Genomic DNA, 20081 nt, shown 5'->3' on the forward strand with positions numbered 1-20081 from the left:
AGCACACATGGACAGATGAAAGCTACGAAATGCGCTCTGCAAGAAAAACACGCTACACTCAGCTAAGAACCTAGCCTACAATCTATAAATGTACTAATATTAGCCAACTCACTAAACTACAGGCTGAGGGGACGGTTTGAAATTATAAAACACATTCACAAGACTTAAAGTAGGCACCCATTGAACCTTTAAATTAAAAATAAAAAGGCAACGCAGACAGAACCGCTGAGAGTTGGAACAAGTAGCTAATGTTAGATGAAATAAGTGAAGCGCAGTGTAAATCGCATGACAGTCTAAAGATAGCTAATGTTAGCGAGCACTGTTATTAGCTAGCTGGTTGTAGCCGGTTTGTTTTACCTAGCGGGATACGTTAGCGAGCTAGTTGTCAATCTGTCTCTCACACCCTTCGTAGAAATTATAAATGTGAATTAGGCTATTATTTGCGTTCACCCCAGAAAAAAACATGTAGCGTTAGGCACTCACCCCATCAGCCAATCCATGATTGCAGCTAGAAGGGGTAAATCCACCGCAAACTGGAGGCGTCCTCCTCCTTAGTTTATCCAGGTAGTTACCCCCTAACCCCTCTGTCAGGTCCTCCGTGAATCAGTCTTTGACTTCCAGCAACAGCTAAATGTGTATTTTCTTGTTTCGGCGTTTAGTTCTGTTAATAAAAAACACCATGAACCATAAGAGCGGAACCGACAGAACTGCTCCTTAAACGGGTAAAGGGCTACATTGACTTTGCGGTTAAGACGACGGGAAAGCGGGCAGCTGTTTGGTTATTGCCCGGTAGCCTTGGTGTGCCGAGCGGCTTCTGGGCGCTGCTGTGTCGCGGCTTCTCCTCCAAAGATAGCAGGGCCGAGGGGAAGTAGTCCTGGAGCACCACTGGTCTGTCCTCGGTCATGAACCCTCACATCGGTTCTTGAGCTGCTGTTACCCCCGCTGGTGTGATCAGGATCTGCCACATACAGGAAATCCGGAAGTAAACACAGATCCGACTCCCTCCCTCGTTCCTGGCGCGACGTTCAACGTACAACGTTCAACGAAAAGACCCCAGGGATTTGTAGTTTATAGACAAATATCGTACGGGCAACGCTCTTGTCCAAAAAGCGGATGCGTCTATATTCCACGAACTCATCCCTGAACAGAAATGTTTTGAAATAAAATATGTTGTGCAGATTATCTCAAATAGCTTTTTATGAAATATGAAAGGTTGGTATAATTAAATAAGAATGTGTTTGTCAGTTTATGAAAACTAATATTTTTAATCTGGTAAATGCAGCGGTTGGAAAATCCAGGTTCAGAAACTAAGGGCCTCCCCAGTATTTTATTCCAACCAATCACCTGGATTTGCTAATTAAAACAATTATTCAGCCAGGAGGCGGAACTAATGATTGAAATCAGCTGGCTGTGTTAATGGGTGGAAGAAACACAGAGCAGGATTTTGACTTTCTGACCCCTGGACTACCCTCCTCTGGGTAAACACTGGAACCAACCTGGATCCCCTACCACTCCACCCTGTCTGCTGAGGACCTGCTGGTTTTCTCCTTGAGGATCATGGCTGGTAAGCCCAACTGACTCATGATGGGACTTTGCCTGCTCTAATACTATTCATATGCTTCAACATCTTTCCCCCTGTCCCTGGTAGACAAGTGGCAGCTGGAGAGAGCATCCAATGTCTTCCTGGGGGACCTCACTAACATCAAGGCGTCTGGTCCAGGCCAACCGTGTGCCCCTTCATGTGTTTGTGGATACCTGTGTAGATGCCTTGGACCCTGATATGAATGCAGTCCTCAGATATGCTTTCATTGAGAACAAAGGGTGAGTATGCTCTTCCTTACTTCTAGCCTGTCTAGTGGATGTGATGGATCTACAGCCTTTCCTTTCAGGGTGTCTAATGGACAGAGGAGACTCATATCAGAGTGATGGCAAGAGCAGTGTGGAGGCCAAAAGGAACTTTCCAAGATCTTGTGCATACCACCTCATCTATGTAATGTGCTAGTGGAGGTGTTATGGTTTGGGTATGTATGGCTGCCACAGGTACTAGCTCACTAGTCTTAATTGATGATGTAACAGCTGGTAGCAGCAGCAGAATTTATTTTGTAGTATACAGAAACAGCTTACTGTATCTGCTTAAGTTCAAGCAAATGCCTCCAAACTCATTGGATGGCACTTAATTCCTACCACAGGACAATGATCCCAAACATACCATTTTAAAAAAACAGTTTAACAGCCTAAAAGTGGAAAATTCTTGACTAAATCAGTCATCCAATCTGAAACCAAATGAACGTTTCATATGCTGAACAGAAAACTCAAGGCAACTAGCCCCCAAAACAAGCAAGAGCAGAAGATGGCCACAATACAGGTCTGGCAGGGCACGAACAGAGAAGATACTTAGCACCTAGTGATGTCTTTGGGTCCCAGACCTCAAGGAGTCACTGCATGCAAAAATGTGACAACACAACACAACTTTCAATTACATACCATTAACATGTCCCAAACATTAGTATTCTGAAATAGGCTATATATAAAAAGTACAGTAATTTCTACATGGTAACACCATAAAATACCCTTCAAAAGCTGAGAATCTGCATGTGAATTGAATAGAGCCAAATCAAAAAAGTTGCCAAATGTTATGGACTGTACTTCAGTTAAAAGCTGAACTTTTGTAGTTGGCCCCAACATCACATTTCATAAAGCATACATTTTCCAAGCTGGTCAGTTGCTCACCCAGAACAAGCACCACCAGAACATATGCTCCAACATCATAGGTGATCCTGCAAGACCTGTTCATTACTTCTAACCAGTGTACTCTTCAGAAAGCAAACCAGTTCAAGAGCCAACATATCCTCAGAATAACAGCCTTCAGACCAGTATGTACACTGCCCTAAAGAAATAGGACAACCTTCCTTTATGGTTTGCCTACTTCACTCCAGCACCACCTCTCCAACCCTCTCCTGACTGCTCTTTGTTCTTTACCCTGAAGACATTACTCTTGTTAATGCACATTACTTGTCATTTCCATGCATGCTACAAGGCCTACTTCTTACATCCAGGAAGTAAAGGTTTTAGAAGTTCACCTGGCAACTTCAAGGGCTGGTAGAAAAAGCATGCAGTTACAGAAAATGCATTTCAACTCCAAGGCAGCTGAACAGCACTATTATAGCCCCAGAGCCTGTACATTACCCAATTCCTTGTTAAATATCCTTATCTCCAGGTACAGTAACCTCAATGATCCTGGCAGTAGCCAGACTGCATTGAAAGTGGCACCACTTCCTTGAAATTACTGCAAGTGACTAGAGCAAAAAGACCAGAAATTTAAATTTGAGAAAAATGCTATTGGCTACCTGGAACCACCCAACTAACACTAGACAAGCATATGAAACAAGCAAACCCTTTCAAGCCTAACATACAAGCCTGCTGGGGAGGGGGAGAAAAAAAAAAAAACCCCCACCAACATAACACCAAGACACTATACCAGTGTTGGAATAGTCAGTTCTCACTAACAAATTGTAAAGCGGGGGGGGGGGGGGGAAGAATTCTAAATGATATAATGGAAGGTACAGAAATGTGGACTCGGAACACAATGATCTAGACAGCATGTTTTGATGCACTTCAAGTTTTATTCAAAAAAAAAAAAATCACCACCCAGTTACAGGACAAGTTTGTAGCGTCTCCACACCAGCACCATCCCCAGCGCAATGATGCAGACTAGTCCCACCGCAGCCATCACTCCAGCCATAAATACCACCTCAGAGGCACCTGGGAGGCAGAGAAAGGTTGAAATTGCATTAAACTACAGGCTTGACAAGCCAGCTGTTCTTTGAGCATTTCAAACATGGCAGGCAACGTCAGGTGGTACAAGACACACCTTCTGCTTGGTGATCTGCATTCAGAGGGCTGATGGACTCAGGCACATCTTGGACAGCCTCCTGGACAAGAATTGGGCCTAGGACTGCACCACCCTCATACTGTATGCCTGGAGAACAGAACACGGTCAGACATTGCCAATGGGAGCAGAGAGCAGAAAATGAAAGCAGTTACAGAAGTCCAACCTGAATTCACACTCCTTATCTTCCTCCCACCACAGCTGGTGTCACAGCAGCTACATGCCTGGTCATTCCCAGATGCCTCAACCCACCTGAAAGAGAAGCAGGTTACCCAGATACCTGAAGCTCAATACTCCAGCATTTTCCCCAATAGTAAGTGAACCAACCGTTCCTTCCCAAGAGGGAATGAGCAAGCCTTCCCTTCTGAATCTGGCAAAGCCGCAGTAGCCTTCAGATGGCAGAAAATGTAGATCTACAGTGATGAGAAATACTGCAGTTAGTACAAGAATGAATTCCCACCTTCAATAGGAATGCCCCCCAAAGCATAAAGCAATTTACTCACAGCACTCCTGGTCTCCTGGGCAAACCTGAAGGCATCCACCTGAAGTTGCAGCTTGTCGTCCTGTACCCTTGACAGGAACTGGGAGCGGGAGTTGGTCAGCTTGGAATCCATTAGACACCTGGAAAGGAAAGGCTGTAGATCCATCACATCCACTAGACAGGCTAGAAGGAAAAGCACTCACCCTTTGTTCTCAATGAAAGCATATCTGGGGACTGCATTCATGTCAGGGTCCAAGGTAGCTACACAGGTATCCACAAACACACGAAGGGGCACATGGTTGGCCTGGACCACAGAGATCTCGATGTTAATGAGGTCCCCCAGGAAGAAGACATTGGATGCCCTCTCCAGCTGCCAGTTGTCTACCAGGGACAGGGGGGGGGGGAAGAAAGAGATGTTGAAGCATATTACATTACATTACAGGCATTTGGCAGACGCTCTTATCCAGAGCGACGTACATATGGACAATAGAGCAGGCAAAGTCCCATCATGAGTCAGTTGGGCTTACCAGCCATGATCCTCAAGGAGAAAACCAGCAGGTCCTCAGCAGACAGGGTGGAGTGGTAGGGGATCCAGGTTGGTTTCAGGGCATTACTGCTCACGTTGTGTAGCCTGCATTGGTGAGGACAAACCAGATGAAGGTTAATGGAGGTACAAATTCAAATGGTTAGGTTAGGCCGGGCCATGTGAAGACAAGGTTATGCATTTCTAGGATAATGACTGCCACCTCTCATGAACAAACATTTTAGGTGCCAACAGTAGACAATTACACCCAAGGATGGGTTAAAATTAGTTTCTAGAAAAAGGTTCTCACCTCACGTAATGGCACTGGATGCCTACCACTGCACTCGATGTTCTGATGATGGGCGTGGCACCAATGGCACTAGGTTGGTAATTGAAAGCAAAGGTGTAGACTAGGGAGTCCTCGGTCATCTGAGGAGAAAGAAATCCCATTAGTTACACCACATTAGCCAAACCCATGCACTGTTCAATTCATGCACACACACTACATACTGCAAGTACGCTGCCGCAGTCATGGAGCTCCGTCTCAAACAGAAGCGCTTGAGTAGACTTGTCCTGTGCAACAGGGCCACAGCCTCCCAGTGTGAGGTCAGAGGGCTGGATCAAGTGGCCAATGCCAAGCAGGTCCATATCCACTTCCATCTGAACGGAGCTCTCCCCACAGTGGACCTTCACGGCATCAGGCTTAGCCGTTGGAGGTTCCACCGTGTGCGTGGGTTCCCCCTGGGTCGGGCGGGTAGTCACAGGAGCTGGAGTCGTGCGGGGCTTCCCAAAGGTCGGGCGGGGAGTCACGGGAGCCTGGGTCATGCCAGGTCCCCCGAAGGTTGGGCGGGGAGTCACAGGAGCCTGGGTGATGGCGGGTCCCCAAAAGGTCGGGCGGGGAGTCACGGGAGCCTGGGTGATGGCGGGTCCCCAAAAGGTCGGGCGGGGAGTCACGGGAGCCTGGGTGAACCACGGTCTTCCAAGAGTTGGGCGGGTCGTGACAGGAGCCTGTGAGCCCACTGGCTTCTTCGTGAGCCGAGGGTTTGTCCCAAAACCGTCCACATTTCGGGTTTGAAATTGAGCATTACAGAAACACCCAAACAAACTCAGAACTATCGCCCCAATAAACAACCTGTCTTCCCGCATGATGAAAATACTCAGTGGTTCAGGAAAAATCCAGGAATACTCACACAGCCTCCTTTACCCCATTATATAGCAAGCTGAATGCAATTGATCATTCGAAACCCCTCCTCTTTCTCATTTCCCTAATCGTTCTCCAGCCTTAAGGTGTTTCAGCCTCTTTTAATTAGCACAGTAGACTTGCAATTCATTCATGTTGGTCCCAGCTCATTAATTAATTTTGAAAAGCATGCAACACTGTTTGTGTTTCAAAATAAAAATACACAATAACAGCAGCATTCCTTCAGTTTTTAGTAAATTTTATCTTGGGTTTCCAAAGTGCCATACTAACAATGGATTTTCTGTATTGAATTTAGGAAGGTCTTGATTGGAGTGCAATTGGAGTTCCATATCACCTGAATTCATTCGTGTTGGTCCCAGCTCGTTAATTAATTTGTGAAATCACACAACAGTGTTTGCGTTCAAAAATAAAAACACACAATTAACTTCACCAGACTATTGGTTTTTAGTACATTTCAGTTTTCAAAGTGCCATTCTAACAGGAGATGTGCTATATTAAGTTTAGGAAGGTCTTGATTGGAGGGCAATTAAAGTTTAGTGTCATCTTATCCCCAGTCCTTGATTGCAGAATGTAATTGGACTTCTCTATCAGCTGATGTCCAGAAAAGCTCCTGCTTGTCCTGAAGTTGAGTGTTCCTTGGCGTTTTACACATGCAGAATTCTGAGAAATTTAAAAATTAAAGATGACTGTGGTGAAAGTTGAGAATGGGAAAGTTTTATCATTTTATGTGGGATAATTTAAATGAAACATCCTGAAACATCTGCAATATAAACCATATTAACAAGCCCATGTAAACAATGCCTTCGAAGCACTTCAAAACAATATGCTTGCTATACTTACTTTTAATTAGTCTGATGATTTGTAATCTGAAAATGTGCAAGTCAATCAACAGAATAATTAATAAAAGCTGTTGAGCGTTGATAAATAAAACATATGCATAATTAGGGGTTCAAACACAAAGTGCAGGAAAAGCATTGTAATTGTAGATGTTATTATGATATGTTCTCACAATTCGCTCATTTCTGGCAAGTGTGTCTGATAGCTTTTTGTGAAACTGCACAATGGTTAAGGGTTGCATGCCCCTCCCCCTTTTCCCTCGAGACATGTGCAATCCAAGCCTCTCCTCACACCGAACAACTATACTGCTTTGACCGAAAAGATGCGTCAGGTAGATTTTTAAAAATTATACAGTACATTTTGAGATCAGTGCAATGCATAAATGTGTAAAGAACAGCCAGTTGTTTAATTAATAATGGGATAAAATCTGACTGAGGTATTTATTGTTTGAGCATCAAGTCGTGTCATTTTTAAATACCAGTTTTTTTTTATTTTAACCAAGGACAACAACTGTAGAGACAAAGACAACCATATACAGTATATTAATTCATTGTTTTTTAAGCAACAAAAAACAGTTTGGTGGCAGATTTATGAAGTACGCAAGTTTTGTATCCCCTACGAGGTGTTTAAAGTGTGCTATAATCGAAATTTATTCTTCCCCTCTCTGAGCCAATCAGGTGCTCGCAGGGCGGGGCTAAGTCCAGTGATGGACCTGCAGGAGCCATATTTCTCCAGAGGGTGTCATAACCCTGCTGTACACTAGAGGTCGCTGTGCACCACTCAGTAGAGCTGAAGCCCATCTACTGTTTATATCTTTGGGAATTTCCACAGAAGTCAGTCAAATCCTGTTAGACTGTACAGCCAGTATTCACTATTGTAAATTAAGGAATTAATTTGATATATTTGTCCAGCAAAACCTGCTGACTGATTAAAATAAGTCAGTGATTGGCAGGCTCACTATAGCTCCACCCAAGGTTCACAAGACCTGATTTTTCCTCTGCTAGTTAAACACAGTGTTTAAGGGGACAAGGGCAGTGCTATCTGGGGTTTGAACCTGCAACCTCTTACATTACAATGAATAAGCGTGTATGTGCATATGGGTGTTTGTGTGTGTGTGTGTGAATGGCCATATGGGTGTGTGTGTGTGTGTATGTGTGTGGATGTGCATATGGGTGTGTGTGTGTGTGTGTGTATGTGTGTGTGAATGGCCATATGGGTGTGTGTATGTGTGTATGTGTGTGGATGTGCATATGGGTGTGTGTGTGTGTGTGTCTCCCTGATGTAGCAAAGCCAGAAACACTCTGGTGACCATGGTGACACCGAGCCCCCCTCCCACACCCTGCAGAGCAGCGCGTTTAGTCAGGGGTCAGACAAAGTCATTTCCTGAAACCCATCCTGCTAGGGATACAGCGGAATGGATCAATACCGGTATATCTGCAGCGGCAGCAGCGCCACAGCTCAGCTCAGCCCAGCCCAGCCCAGCCCAGCCCAGCCCAGCCCAGCCAACCCAGCCCAGCCCAGCCCAGCCCAGCCCAGCCCAGCCCAGCTCAGCCCAGCTCAACCCAGCCCAGCCCAGCCCAGCCAGCTCAACCCAGCCCAGCTCAACCCAGCCCAGCTCACCCAGCTCAGCCCAGCTCAGCCCAGCCCAGCTCAGCTCAACCCAGCCCAGCCCAGCCCAGCTCAGCTCAACCCAGCCCAGCTCAACCCAGCCCAGCTCAGCCCAGCTCAGCTCAACCCAGCCCAGCTCAACCCAGCTCAACCCAGCTCAGCTAAATCTGAGCTCTGACTCACGAAGCAGGCTGGGTGGGGGCTCGGGGTTCTTTTGGAGTCTCTTGTCCATTCAAGCTCTGCTTTTCTCTTAGGCCGTTTCCACCTGTACGCCTTGTGCCTTTACTGAACAGCGGTTGAGGGGAGACGAGAGGCGCTGTCCACCTGTAAGCAGGCTTGTGTGTGTGTGTGTCTGCGTGTGTGTGTGTGTGTGTGCGTGTAGGTGTGCGTGTAGGCGTGTGTGTGTGCGTGTGTGTGCCTGTAGGCGTGTGTGTGTCCACCTGTAAACGCTGGGCTGATCAACATTCCGCCGGGTCCACCTGTGGCACCGTGCTGGGCTCCTGTGGGCCGCCGGACACGCCCCAACGCTGACCGCTCCCCGTGCGGACGGTTTCAGGAAAATACCGAACGGCTTTCTTTTTAACCCCGTACAGTGCCACGCGAGAAAGTGCTCTTCCGTTTCTCTGTCGAGGGGGGCGATGGTTCTGTAGGCCACATTAGTTTTTACCTCAGTTTGTACTCAGACCGACCCAGAACAGCAGCAACAGACTCAGACTTTGACCCAGAACAGCAACAACAGACTCAGACTTCAACACAGAACAGCAGCAACAGACTCAGACTTTGACCCAGAACAGCAGCAACAACAACAACAACAACAACAAAAGAAATGGCCGGTATCCGGAAAACTTGGCTAATGGCGCCATGACATAATGGCCGTCACTCAATAACTGAAGAACGGAGGGCATGTTTCGTTTCGTCGGCGCCAAAGAGCTTTTTGCATCGGTGCGTGTAGCGCGTAGCGCGTAGCGTGTAGCGTGTAGCGTGTAGCGTGCAGCTCGCCGCAGGTCATACGAGCTTTCAGTTCACAGCGAGGGGAAGCTGCCAGCACGAGGAACGGGACTCAGCAAAAAAATTCACATCATTTATTCATGACCAATAACTGCGGGCCTCGCGGGCCCATTAGCCAGCCTTAAAGCAGACGCGTCTCCCGTTACGCTCACATGAATTAGGAACGCAAAATGGAGGCTGCCGACCTTCATTCTGAGCTTCTCCGTTTAAAAAGAGAGAAAAAAAAAAGTTCGAAAAGTTTCTTCCCCCCCCTCTGTTTATAAAAAAACAAACCATAAAGCTCATCTGATTTTGCAACCTATACATTCCCCCCCCATTGAAAAGACTTGATGTGTAACGTGATATGTGCAGTCAATACTAGACCAGTTCTCCTTTCAGAAAACAGAGCTGTCCAGCTCCCGGGCCAGGGATCGATCTGATTGGCTGCCTCCCTGTTGGGCAGGTCCGCTGGCGTGATGCTTGAATGGGCTGAGCTCATTCTCAAAGCCTGGCTGGGACGGGACAGGGGGTCTGACCCCCCAGCACAGCCCCCAAACACAGGAAACAGGGGCCCGGCCCGGCTTTCCAAAAAACGGCCTTTCCAAATCAAACACGGAAGAATGACGACGCACTTTGTAAAGGGGAATTTAAGGGGAACGAATACGGGACTTTTATGACTGAATTGTTTTTGGTTTTTTTTTTCCTGGTAAAGCTTTGTGGAATTTCCTTGCATGATTTGTAATGAAGTGCAGCAAGGTTACAGCAACTTCAGAGAATTTCAACTTATTTCAACAGATTACTGGCCACAGAGCAAGAGCCTGAGTCATTATGACTGAGTGATGACGGCTGGCTTAAGAGTTATTATGATTAATACTAGCGTTAAATAACCAGAAACCATCCTGAGAAATAAAGTATACTGAAGTGTGTGTGTTTGTATGTGTGTGTGTGAGTGAGTGTTTGTATATATGTGTGTATGTGTGTGTGAGTGAGTGTTTGTATATATGTGTGTGTGTGCATGTGTGTGTGTGTGTGTGTGTGTGTGTATGTGTGTGTGAGTGAGAAGTACTTTTACCCAGTTCCTCCATTTCTGTACTCACTGACCTTGCTCGCACAAAACACAAAACCCAACTCCTATGATGGACTGGCGGCCTGTCCAGGAGTATTCCTGCCTCTCACCCAATGCATGCTGGGATAGGTAACCCTGACCAGGATAAAGCGGGCACGGGGGAACCCAGAATGCATTGCTGCTCGTGGCGTGCAAGGAGGCGCTGTTGCTAACAGACTAATGTGATGGCAGGAGAAACATCAGAGAGATCAAGAGTCTGTTCAGCTGTATCTGGGAATGACCTTCATGCCCTCTTTCCCCTCCTGCCCCTCCCTGCCCCTTCTGCCCCTCCCTATCCCTTCTGCCCCCCCTGCCCCTTCCTGCCCCTCCTGCCACTCCCTGCCCGAAGTCTGAGTGCTCCCGATGCCCTCTGTGGTTACTGGATAAGTGCTGACAGACATCTCTCTGGGGTAAAAAGATCTCCCCTCTGGGCAAGAAACAAACCAGGCATCAGCAAGACAACACATTTGTCAGCAGACACACACACGCCTACACGCACACACACACACACACACACACAAGCCTGCTTACATGCATGCATTCACATCCACTCACACACACATGCATGTTTACACATGCACACACACACACACACTTGCAAACACATGCACATATGCATCATTTTTCCAAATCTGAATATATTGAAAGCTGGCTGTATGCATAGGCATTTTTTTTTTAACCTTTAATCTGTTTTAATAAAAGAATTTCCAGCCTGCAGTTTTGCTTTTGTATCATTGTTAGAAATTTTCTCTCCCCAATTCACCTGAATATAGTAGATAGTTATTCATTTAATTATTTTAATGACAATTAAGACAAAAAAAGTCAATCTCTTCAAAAAAACAAAGGTCTTACGTGATTGAACATGAAATTACACAAAACACATTCTTTTGATTAAAAAATACTGTAATTTCTAAGAAAGTATTTCTGTATCATGTTCACAAAAAAAGAGGACGATCTGTGAACCATTCCAAAAGCCAACAGTAGGGGGCAGCATAATATTGCGACGGCAAGCCAGTCGCAGAAGAGCTGCCATCTTTCTTTGCAAATCCTCACTGTACAGTAAGGGAGAAATACTGCAAGAATCCTGAATATAATCAAGCCAGGTAAATTAACCAGTAAAGTATAATTGTTAATTACGGTGAAGAGTACGTCTGTGGATATCGAAAAACAAAAATCAAATCCAGGCATCCTTCTTTTAACAGGTTTCTGGGGCATCGACGGTGATCACAGCTTCACAGTGGTGAAATGGTGTGGCGCAATCACCACCTGAGCGCTCATTATGACTGTGCTGAAAACCCCCCTCCCCCGCCTCCAGGGAGATTACACGTACACCCCGCGCAATCCCGCCATCGTCCCCCAGGGTTCGACATAACGCATCCCATAATGCCCGCGAGGCTCAGTCCGATACGCATTGCGTAAGGCCTGAGTCAGCGTTCTATGAGCAGAGCTACGTATGTATATTTTAAAAATGCAGGTCGCATTAACCAGGTACTGATAGCCAGCACCTTGGGGGGAAACACTGCAGTTTGAAGGCTTTTCGTTAAACTCGCGATTACAGCGCGTCGGCTGCGGTTGGTTAAGTGCAGAATTCCTCCTCGGGGTCTCGGTCAAACCGTCGTCCAGGTGAATGAAGAAGAGCACATGCAGAATGTTCATATGCAGGTCCCCCCCCCCCCCCCCCCCCCGAACCCTCCAACAAAACAGAGAGTGTGACGGGATTTACCGTCAGTCAGCGATAGGAATTTGTGCAGCACGTTGCCCTTAATTTCAGGGCCATTATGTGAACGTTCAGCCGCACTTGGGTGGAGACGGAAACAAAGGGACGTTTGATTGACAGGTTGGCCGGTTTTTCGGTTAGAAGGGCAGGAGGAAGCGATCCTCGAGACGTTCATTCACAGAATCTGCACCAACCTGCTGTGGGCCAGAACAGCATCTCGATCCGAAACGCATATTCATAACATGCAGAGGCTCGAATTTCATCAGGTCTGTCTCTTTTCTGGAGAAGTAAACTAGGAATCGATACAGGGACACGAAGACTGATGTACCTACGGGGAACGGCTGTCACCTTTCCTCGCACGAACGGACGGACGCACGCATGCAGGCCGATCCACGCGGAGCTGCGCACACACAGGCCTCTCCGTCTCACGCAGAGCACGCTGAGAGAAAGACAAACACCTGCACGCGTTCCAGTACCAGCGCACGCGACCTTAAGCACGGCCAGACGCTCTGTCCAGCAAACGGTCCGGTGTGAAGGGCAGCAGTAGCTACAGAGAGATTCATCCGCAAAAGATCTCAGTTACGGAACCCCCCCCCTCCCCTCCCCCCCTCTCCCGGATCCCCGATCTTCAGAACAGGAAGAGGAAGATTGATTTTCAAGCTGATCGTCAGGAGTCCTGATGATGATTTCACTGTAAAAGGAAACCCTGCTAATTTTCCTCACGTTTGGGGGGGGTAAATACCGACCTGGCGTGAGAGGTCGGTGGTTTTCGGGACCCCCCCCCCCCACACAGAGGGGTTCGAGCTGACCGCTCACGGACCCGGGGACGTTCCCCTCCGCGTGCCCCCGGCTGAGGGGACGGGTGCGAACCGGCCGGGGCTATTTGAGGAGAGACGGAGAGGACCTTGTGGAAACAGGGAAAGAAGTCGTGTTTAGACGAGCGCCGCGTTAGTCACCCGCTCTGGAGCGCGCCGCTGACGCAACGGCGCTAACAGTTTCCATACATAAGGCCTGGGCCACCGGCCACCGGGCCAGCACCAAACACGGCGCGTCTGGGAGCAATCAAACCCTGCTGCCTGCTCTCACACACACACACACACACTCACACACACGCTCACACACACACACACGCTCTCACGCACACGCTCACACACACACACGCTCACACACACACACTCACACACACGCTCACACACACACACGCTAACACACACACACACACACACTCACACACACACACACACACACACGCTCACACACACACACTCACACACACACTCACACACACACACACACACACTCACACACACACACACTCACACACACACACACACACACTCACACACACACACACACACACACGCTCTCACACACACACACTCACACACGCTCACACACACACTCACTCACACACACACACACACTCACACGTGCTCACACACACGCTCACACACATGCGCTCACACACACACACACACTCACACACACACACATACACACACACACACGCTCACACGCGCTCACACACACACACACTCACACACATACACACACACACACACAAACACACGCACACGCTCACACACACACGCTCACACACACACGCTCTCACACACACACACACGCTCATACACACACACGCTCACACACACACACACTCACACACACACACACACTCTCACACACACACACGCTCATACACACACACACACACACATACTCAGAACAAACATGCACACACACACACAAAACAAGAACGTACACACACACTCAAAACACGCACACAGGCACACACTCACACGCACATATTCAAAACAGGCAAACGCACACACACATACTCAAAACAAACATGCACACACACACACAAAACAATAACGTACACACACTCAAAACACGCACACACACACAACACACGCACACACAAAACAAGTAGGCACACACATACACACGCACACAAAACAAGCATGCACGCACACACACACAAACACATGCACGCACACACATACACACTCACTCACACACAGAAAACAGAAAAGTAATCTCCCCTTCCCATCTGTCTGTATGGAAAAAGGGAAAATATCCTGCCAACTGTAGTGTTGGGTTTGTACAGCACAGTGTTGGATAGGTACAGTATAGTGTTGGGTCGATACAGAATAGTGTTGGGTTTGAACATTAACAAACAGAGTTTGTTGTAAAAGTAGATAAAAGTGCACGAAATCAGTCTATCCAGGTGGGTATAACCACAGGTGAAGAACAGGGGTACTGCTGTGTTGAATTCCCACGAGCAGATTGCTCCCTGACGCAGAACAAGCAGAACCTTTCCTTCCCCTGTTCCATTTTTCATACAAACATTACGTAGTCAGTTCCTCTGACAGTCATATCTCATCATGTCATCGCCGGGTCTGCAGGAACTGGTCAAACAAGCTCAACACCATGACTTACGTCTGTCTCTTCCCTGTTCGGCGTTACGCAAGCGATCTCTTACACTGAGAAATTCAATACCGCGCGCAAGTAACAGTGGTGCGATTTCACCCTCGGTCCTGCAGGTAATGTGACACATTGTGTCATTGAAGCCTTACGGGTTTCACTGAACAAATGAAAATGGGCTTGTCGTAATGGCCACGTAATGTATTCCGAATAGCCTAATACTCCCATTTCTACCTCCAGTTTTTAAGATTTCACCAGTCCTTGATTGTAAGCCTGTGTTTTGTGACAGAATAGCCATAACACTAAAACTCTGACTGACTCTTGCAGTACATTCAAACCCTCTCCCTGACATCATTTCATCCCCTATTAACCACCGCGGCTTGCCATCAAAGCCCTGCGCGGGGCAGAGCTAAGTGCTTACAGCGTGGCTGCAAACTAATCGCAGTCAGATGCAGCCGCACTAAACGCGCACTGGTGATTTAACGATGCCAGATCCCCGTCACGAAAATGAATGAACCTCACACGTGGCCGCTAATCCGCGGCTAATCGCATCGCCGCAATTTTGCTAATGACAGCGATCAAGGAAGTGGAATATTTGTCGGCGGTCGCGCGGACCAGGCTACAGCTCTTTTGTTCCCTTTTGTTCGGCGCCCCCGCGTCGTTTGGCGAGGACGCGGTCGCTCGACTGAACGCCGCGATTTCACGCGATTTCCCTTCTGGCGAGGAACTCCCCAGATGATGATCCCATCACAAAGGGCGATTTCTGCGCGCGCACAATGCTATCCTAATGAGCCCGAAATGCGCCATTGAGCGCGTGAAAGGCCCGGGTAATGGCATTATAAGCGCCGGAGCTGCAGAATTTAGCTGCTCTTTCTCCGATAAGTGGGGTTCATTCATTCATTTATCGCCGCGTGTTTCTTGGAAGAAAGGCGGGGGCTGGGCTGGCGCGGGACCACGTCGCATTTGCAATTATAATTAAGGTGGCACGATTTCAGACGCTTTAGAAGCAACTGCAGCAGTGATTCCATTCAGCACTTTATCCCGAACGCATTACGTGTGTTCATGCTTCACGCGGAGTATTACATTTCACACTGTAGCCTAATTGCACATTATTAAATTGACTCAACTAATGTTTTTTAAATTTTTATTTTTTATACAAAATAATCTAGCGCGCCGCTGGTAAAGGGATAACTTCCTGATTTGGTGTGACCGCAGAGGCCGAACAGGAGATGAAGGCTTACGGGTCGTTGCATTGAGCTCCGGGGCCAGCGTGCTAACCGGGATGACATCATGAAACAAAATCCCCTTTTACGGCCGAATTTCCCCTCTGCAGTATTCACGAGGAGTAAACATCGCCCCGTGAGTCAAACAAACCGGCTCCCAGAATAGAAAACATGACATCAGGGGCGAGCTGTCAGTCTGTGCCAGTCGTGCCCACGGGCGAAGGCTGGCACTGCCCCGCGTTTGGCCTGACCTCAAGCTCAGTGTCGCCCTGCTGAGCACAGGAGAGGAGCGTCAGACCCATCGCCCCGTTAAGCTGACCGTGGGCGGTGGACGTCCTGCCAAGGGCGCGTCACAGAGGCGAAGGAAAGGGGGTTCTGTGACACAGCTTTCCGAACTGCACTGTACTGAGGGGGGGGGGGGTCACCGCACCTGGGGCAATGCATTGTGGGATTGAGGGCTGGCCAGGGGCAGGCCCTCGTTTCTGTTGGCATTTCTGTTAGCGCTGGGTTCTAGGCTGTACTGCACTGCAGGGGTTAGGGAACTGTGTTATGTGTATGTTGAGATGAGAAATGCAATTCTGCAGCTCGGAGATGGATTATAAACACCAGACTTATGAAAAAGAACACAGTAGAGAGGCAGGTTTCTTTTTTGTTTGTATTTCTGTTTCATTTTCACAAAACAGGTACAAGGGGGGGGGGTGAGGGGGTGGGGGAGAAGCCTTTCAGTAGAACCTGAGGTATTTTGCATCAAGCAGCCTAAGGTGTCTGAATTTTCTTTTTAAAAAGTTAACTAAATTCATCAATTTTTAGATACGCTGCTATTTACAACATGATAATAATAATAACAATAATAATAATAATCCACAATAACAGTTATAATAATAATCAGGACAGCCTGCATCTTTCATTACATTAAGTTTTAAATAATAATAATAACAATATTCTTTAAAAATACAGAGAACTGGAAAGAAAGAAAGAAATGCCTCACACAGGGGAACAAACAGAACACAGTCAACCCAGATCTGAATTTACAGCAGCACAAAGAGAAGGTCAAAGGTCAAAGGTCGCAATGTGGATAACCTACCAAGAAATATATATATTTTTAACCTTTTTGCATTGCAAGGGGCACACTACTACCATTCACGTCTGCATGGAGGGGAAAAAAAAACCTTTCCCTCATGTAATTGTCTTTGGAGAGAGAGAGAGGGAGAGAGGGAGAGAGGGAGAGAGGGAGAGAGACAGAGACAGACCGTGTGCGTGTGCTGATGTTCTGTAACCCACAGTGTGCAGTGGAGAGCTCGGCTCGATGAAAATCCCCTGAGAAGTGACCTCCCCGTGCGGCCTGTTACCTGCGTGTCACGGAGGCGAAAGTAAGGGGGGGGGGGGGTCTGTGAGAAACAAGCTTTCCAGCTTTCTGTCTGCACTGTACTGGGGGGGGGGGGCCCGCCGCACCTGGGGCAATGCATTGTGGGATGGAGGGCGTGGCTTACGGGTTGCCGCGAGCACCAGGTGCATCCATTTCCCAGCTTTGAAGCAGAGGCTGTGTAAACACTGGCAGGGGGGGACCTGTGTCCTCTCCGCACACCTGCAGGAATTTACCTGTTAGCTTTCACACCTGCAGGAATTTACCTGTTAGCTTTCACACCTGCAGGAATTTACCTGTTAGCTTCGTTTAGAAACGACATACTGACACAGCCTCTCACCTCCGCCTGTAAAGTGTTAGCTGTGAGCTAACGGCTCAGACTGATGAAGTCAAAATGGCCGCCCTCTCTAGCTGCCGCAGGCCGTGGCACGTGTTCGAACCCCGGCGTGTCGCCACGGACGACGCAGCTGCAGGAACTGCAGTCACGCAGACACAGGAAGTGAGCGGCAGTCAGCACGCTCATTGACACGCCCCTAACCTTCTGGGGGAAAAAAGCGTGTATTTATTTGATTTAATTTATTAAAAGTGCGTCTGTCGATTTTTAAATTTACTCCCACTCTTTTAACTGTCCTCATCCCCTCTCCTCTGGGTAGGTTCAAAGTCCTAATAAATAACGAATTCATAAATACGATGCAGAAATTAACGACAAAACGAAACAAAAATAACACCCCCCCCCAACCCACTCCCCCCCTCCCCCCCGCCCCCAACCCCACCGTTTTCTCCTACATTAACCCTTTCTTGTATCCTTTGTGCTGTGAACACCACGCTCCACTAGTGTCCACCGTACGACATAACAGTCCGTACAGCGTAACAGTCTGTACAACGACCAGTACAGCGTAACGACCAGTACGACGTAGCGGTCCGTACGACGTAGCAACCAGTACGACGTAGCGGTCCGTACGACGTAGCGGTCCGTACAGCGTATCAGTCCGTACATCGTAACGACCAGTACGACGTAGCGGTCCGTACAGTGTAACAGTCCGTACAGCGTAGCGGTCCGTACAACGTAGCGGTCCGTACAGCCGGCGGTCCGTACGACGTAGCGGTCCGTACAGCGTAGCGGTCCGTACAGCGTAGCGGTCCGTACAACGTAGCGGTCCGTACAGCCGGCGGTAGAGTACCATAGAGAGCGCGCCGGCTCACGGCAGACTTCGGGACGACCCGTGAGCGATGGCGTCACTTTGTTTTTTAAAAAAAGAAAAAGAAGAAGGCAGGAGAAAGTGCATTAATCATCGAAATAACACCCAAGATCTCAGCCTCCCGTGTCGACGCAGAGAAGAGAAAAGCAGAGGAGAAACACCTTGTATTGCTTTGTGTCCGTTTCATAAATACCGTACAGTCGAAACCGAAGGAAATCCAAAACAAGAAAAATAAATCGTCCACAAACGTAAAATCATTTCTCATTGCCAGAATGAACAGGTAAAATAAATTAAAATTATAATGGAGAAAATATTAAAAGACCGTTTAAAATTGCAGTAAAATTCTTTACATATATATATATATATATTTATGTGTGTATATATAAAGCATAGTGCTGCTTTGACACAGCTTGTCTTCTCTGCTTTGTCGGTTGCCAGCCGCTCTGAGCATGCTCACTCTGACGCGGGAGGGGACAGATTTACAGAGCGCACCGATTCAGGCGCCTCTCACCCTCCCTCAGAGAATGTCTTCACAAAAACGAAACCTCAAGCGTGACTCAAGTGACTTTCTTTTTTTCTTTTTTTTTTAACACTGAGGAAGTGTTGCAGGTGCATTGTGGGTACGCCGCCGCGATCGGCTTCCTTCATAGGCGCAGGGCCGCAGCGCGCCGCGGCGGACGCTAAAAGTTTGGGGTCACGGCGCGACGCCCGTCCCGGTGGATTTCGGTGGGCTGCGGTGAAGCAGCCCCCCCCCCCCCCCCTCCACGGGCGAAGAATCCTTCATTCGTAAAAGTACCTCAGAGCACCGTCACCAAGGGAGGTAAAGTCCTCGGTTATTTTCCCGCCCGTTTCCACGGCGCGGCTTCCGTCCGGCTCCAAGCAGGCCGCGGACGGAAACTCTAACCCAAACAGTCGCAGCCCCCCCCCCCGCGCGCCCCCGCGCCCTTCTCCTCCGGGCGGGGGGGGGGGCAGTGACCTCGCCCGTTTCCCAGGGAAGCGTGTCGATTTTCCTGAAAAAAAGACGAGAGGTTTTTTTGTACTTTTTCACCGATGCGTGGCGTACGCGGCGAGGCCCGCCGACCGTCAGCGCGGCTGCGTTTCCTGCGCTAGGTACGCTAACGCTAACGCCGCTGCCACCGGGGGGCGCTGTCCTCCCCTCGCCTCCTCGAGCGCAAGCTTCACAAATTATGTCCACTTCTCAAAAGTCATGAAACGCAACACAAAGAAAAAAATAGATTTATATATTATAAATTAACCCCCCCCCCCACCCCCACCCCTTCCCTCCCCCAGTCCCATTTCCCTCTTTGTCCCTTTTTGTCTCTCCTGTCACACACTGTGCCCCCCAAAATCCATCAAATACAGCCCCCAGAGGCGAGGCGAGGCGAAGGGGGGGGCGGGGGCGGGGGGGTCAGGACACCTCTATGATCTCCATGCTTCCGGAGAAGCTCGACTGTTTCCCGATTTTTCCCAGGTCCTCGCGGGCCCGCGTGTCGGAGATTCCTTCCTCGAACTCCATCTGGC

General features: G+C 48.4%; 3 protein-coding genes across 12 annotated transcripts in view; all 3 read right to left on the reverse strand.

Moving 5' to 3' along the window:
• LOC135241613 (MOB kinase activator 2-like) overlaps positions 1-1003 on the reverse strand; it is a 71808-nt gene extending 70805 nt beyond the window's left edge. The window contains exon 1 of one of the 2 annotated variants that reach the window (XM_064312141.1): positions 484-1003. In XM_064312141.1, coding sequence (XP_064168211.1) covers positions 484-500 — 17 coding nt within the window. In that variant the 5' untranslated portion in view covers positions 501-1003. The remainder of the gene's footprint in view (positions 1-483) is intronic. The other variant, XM_064312146.1, reaches the window with a different exon arrangement.
• A 2600-nt stretch (positions 1004-3603) lies between these two features.
• On the reverse strand, positions 3604-6078 carry LOC135242145 (zona pellucida sperm-binding protein 3-like). 2 transcript variants are annotated; one of them, XM_064313083.1, is made up of 10 exons: positions 5783-6077; positions 5404-5638; positions 5204-5322; positions 4898-5001; positions 4574-4751; positions 4393-4510; positions 4217-4302; positions 4056-4141; positions 3872-3979; positions 3604-3762 (listed from the first exon to the last, which is right to left on the reverse strand). In XM_064313083.1, exons 1-10 carry the CDS (start codon positions 6037-6039, stop codon positions 3653-3655), a joined length of 1401 nt encoding a protein of 466 aa, XP_064169153.1. In that variant the 5' UTR covers positions 6040-6077; the 3' UTR covers positions 3604-3652. The 2 variants fall into 2 exon arrangements, with proteins under 2 accessions (XP_064169153.1, XP_064169152.1); XM_064313082.1 differs by having other exon boundaries at positions 5404-6078.
• A 12536-nt stretch (positions 6079-18614) lies between these two features.
• LOC135242143 (dual specificity protein phosphatase 8-like) overlaps positions 18615-20081 on the reverse strand; it is a 65453-nt gene continuing 63986 nt past the window's right edge. For 7 of the 8 annotated variants that reach the window (XM_064313079.1, XM_064313074.1, XM_064313075.1 and 4 more), the window contains one exon: positions 19971-20081. This exon is cut by the window's right edge and continues 1131 nt beyond it. Coding sequence is in view for 1 of the 8 variants with exons in the window: in XM_064313081.1 (XP_064169151.1) it covers positions 19969-20081 (113 nt within the window). In the remaining 7 variants the exon portion in view is untranslated. The other variant, XM_064313081.1, reaches the window with a different exon arrangement.

This window comes from Anguilla rostrata, chromosome 16, assembly GCF_018555375.3.
Source record: "Anguilla rostrata isolate EN2019 chromosome 16, ASM1855537v3, whole genome shotgun sequence".
NCBI lineage: Eukaryota > Metazoa > Chordata > Actinopteri > Anguilliformes > Anguillidae > Anguilla > Anguilla rostrata.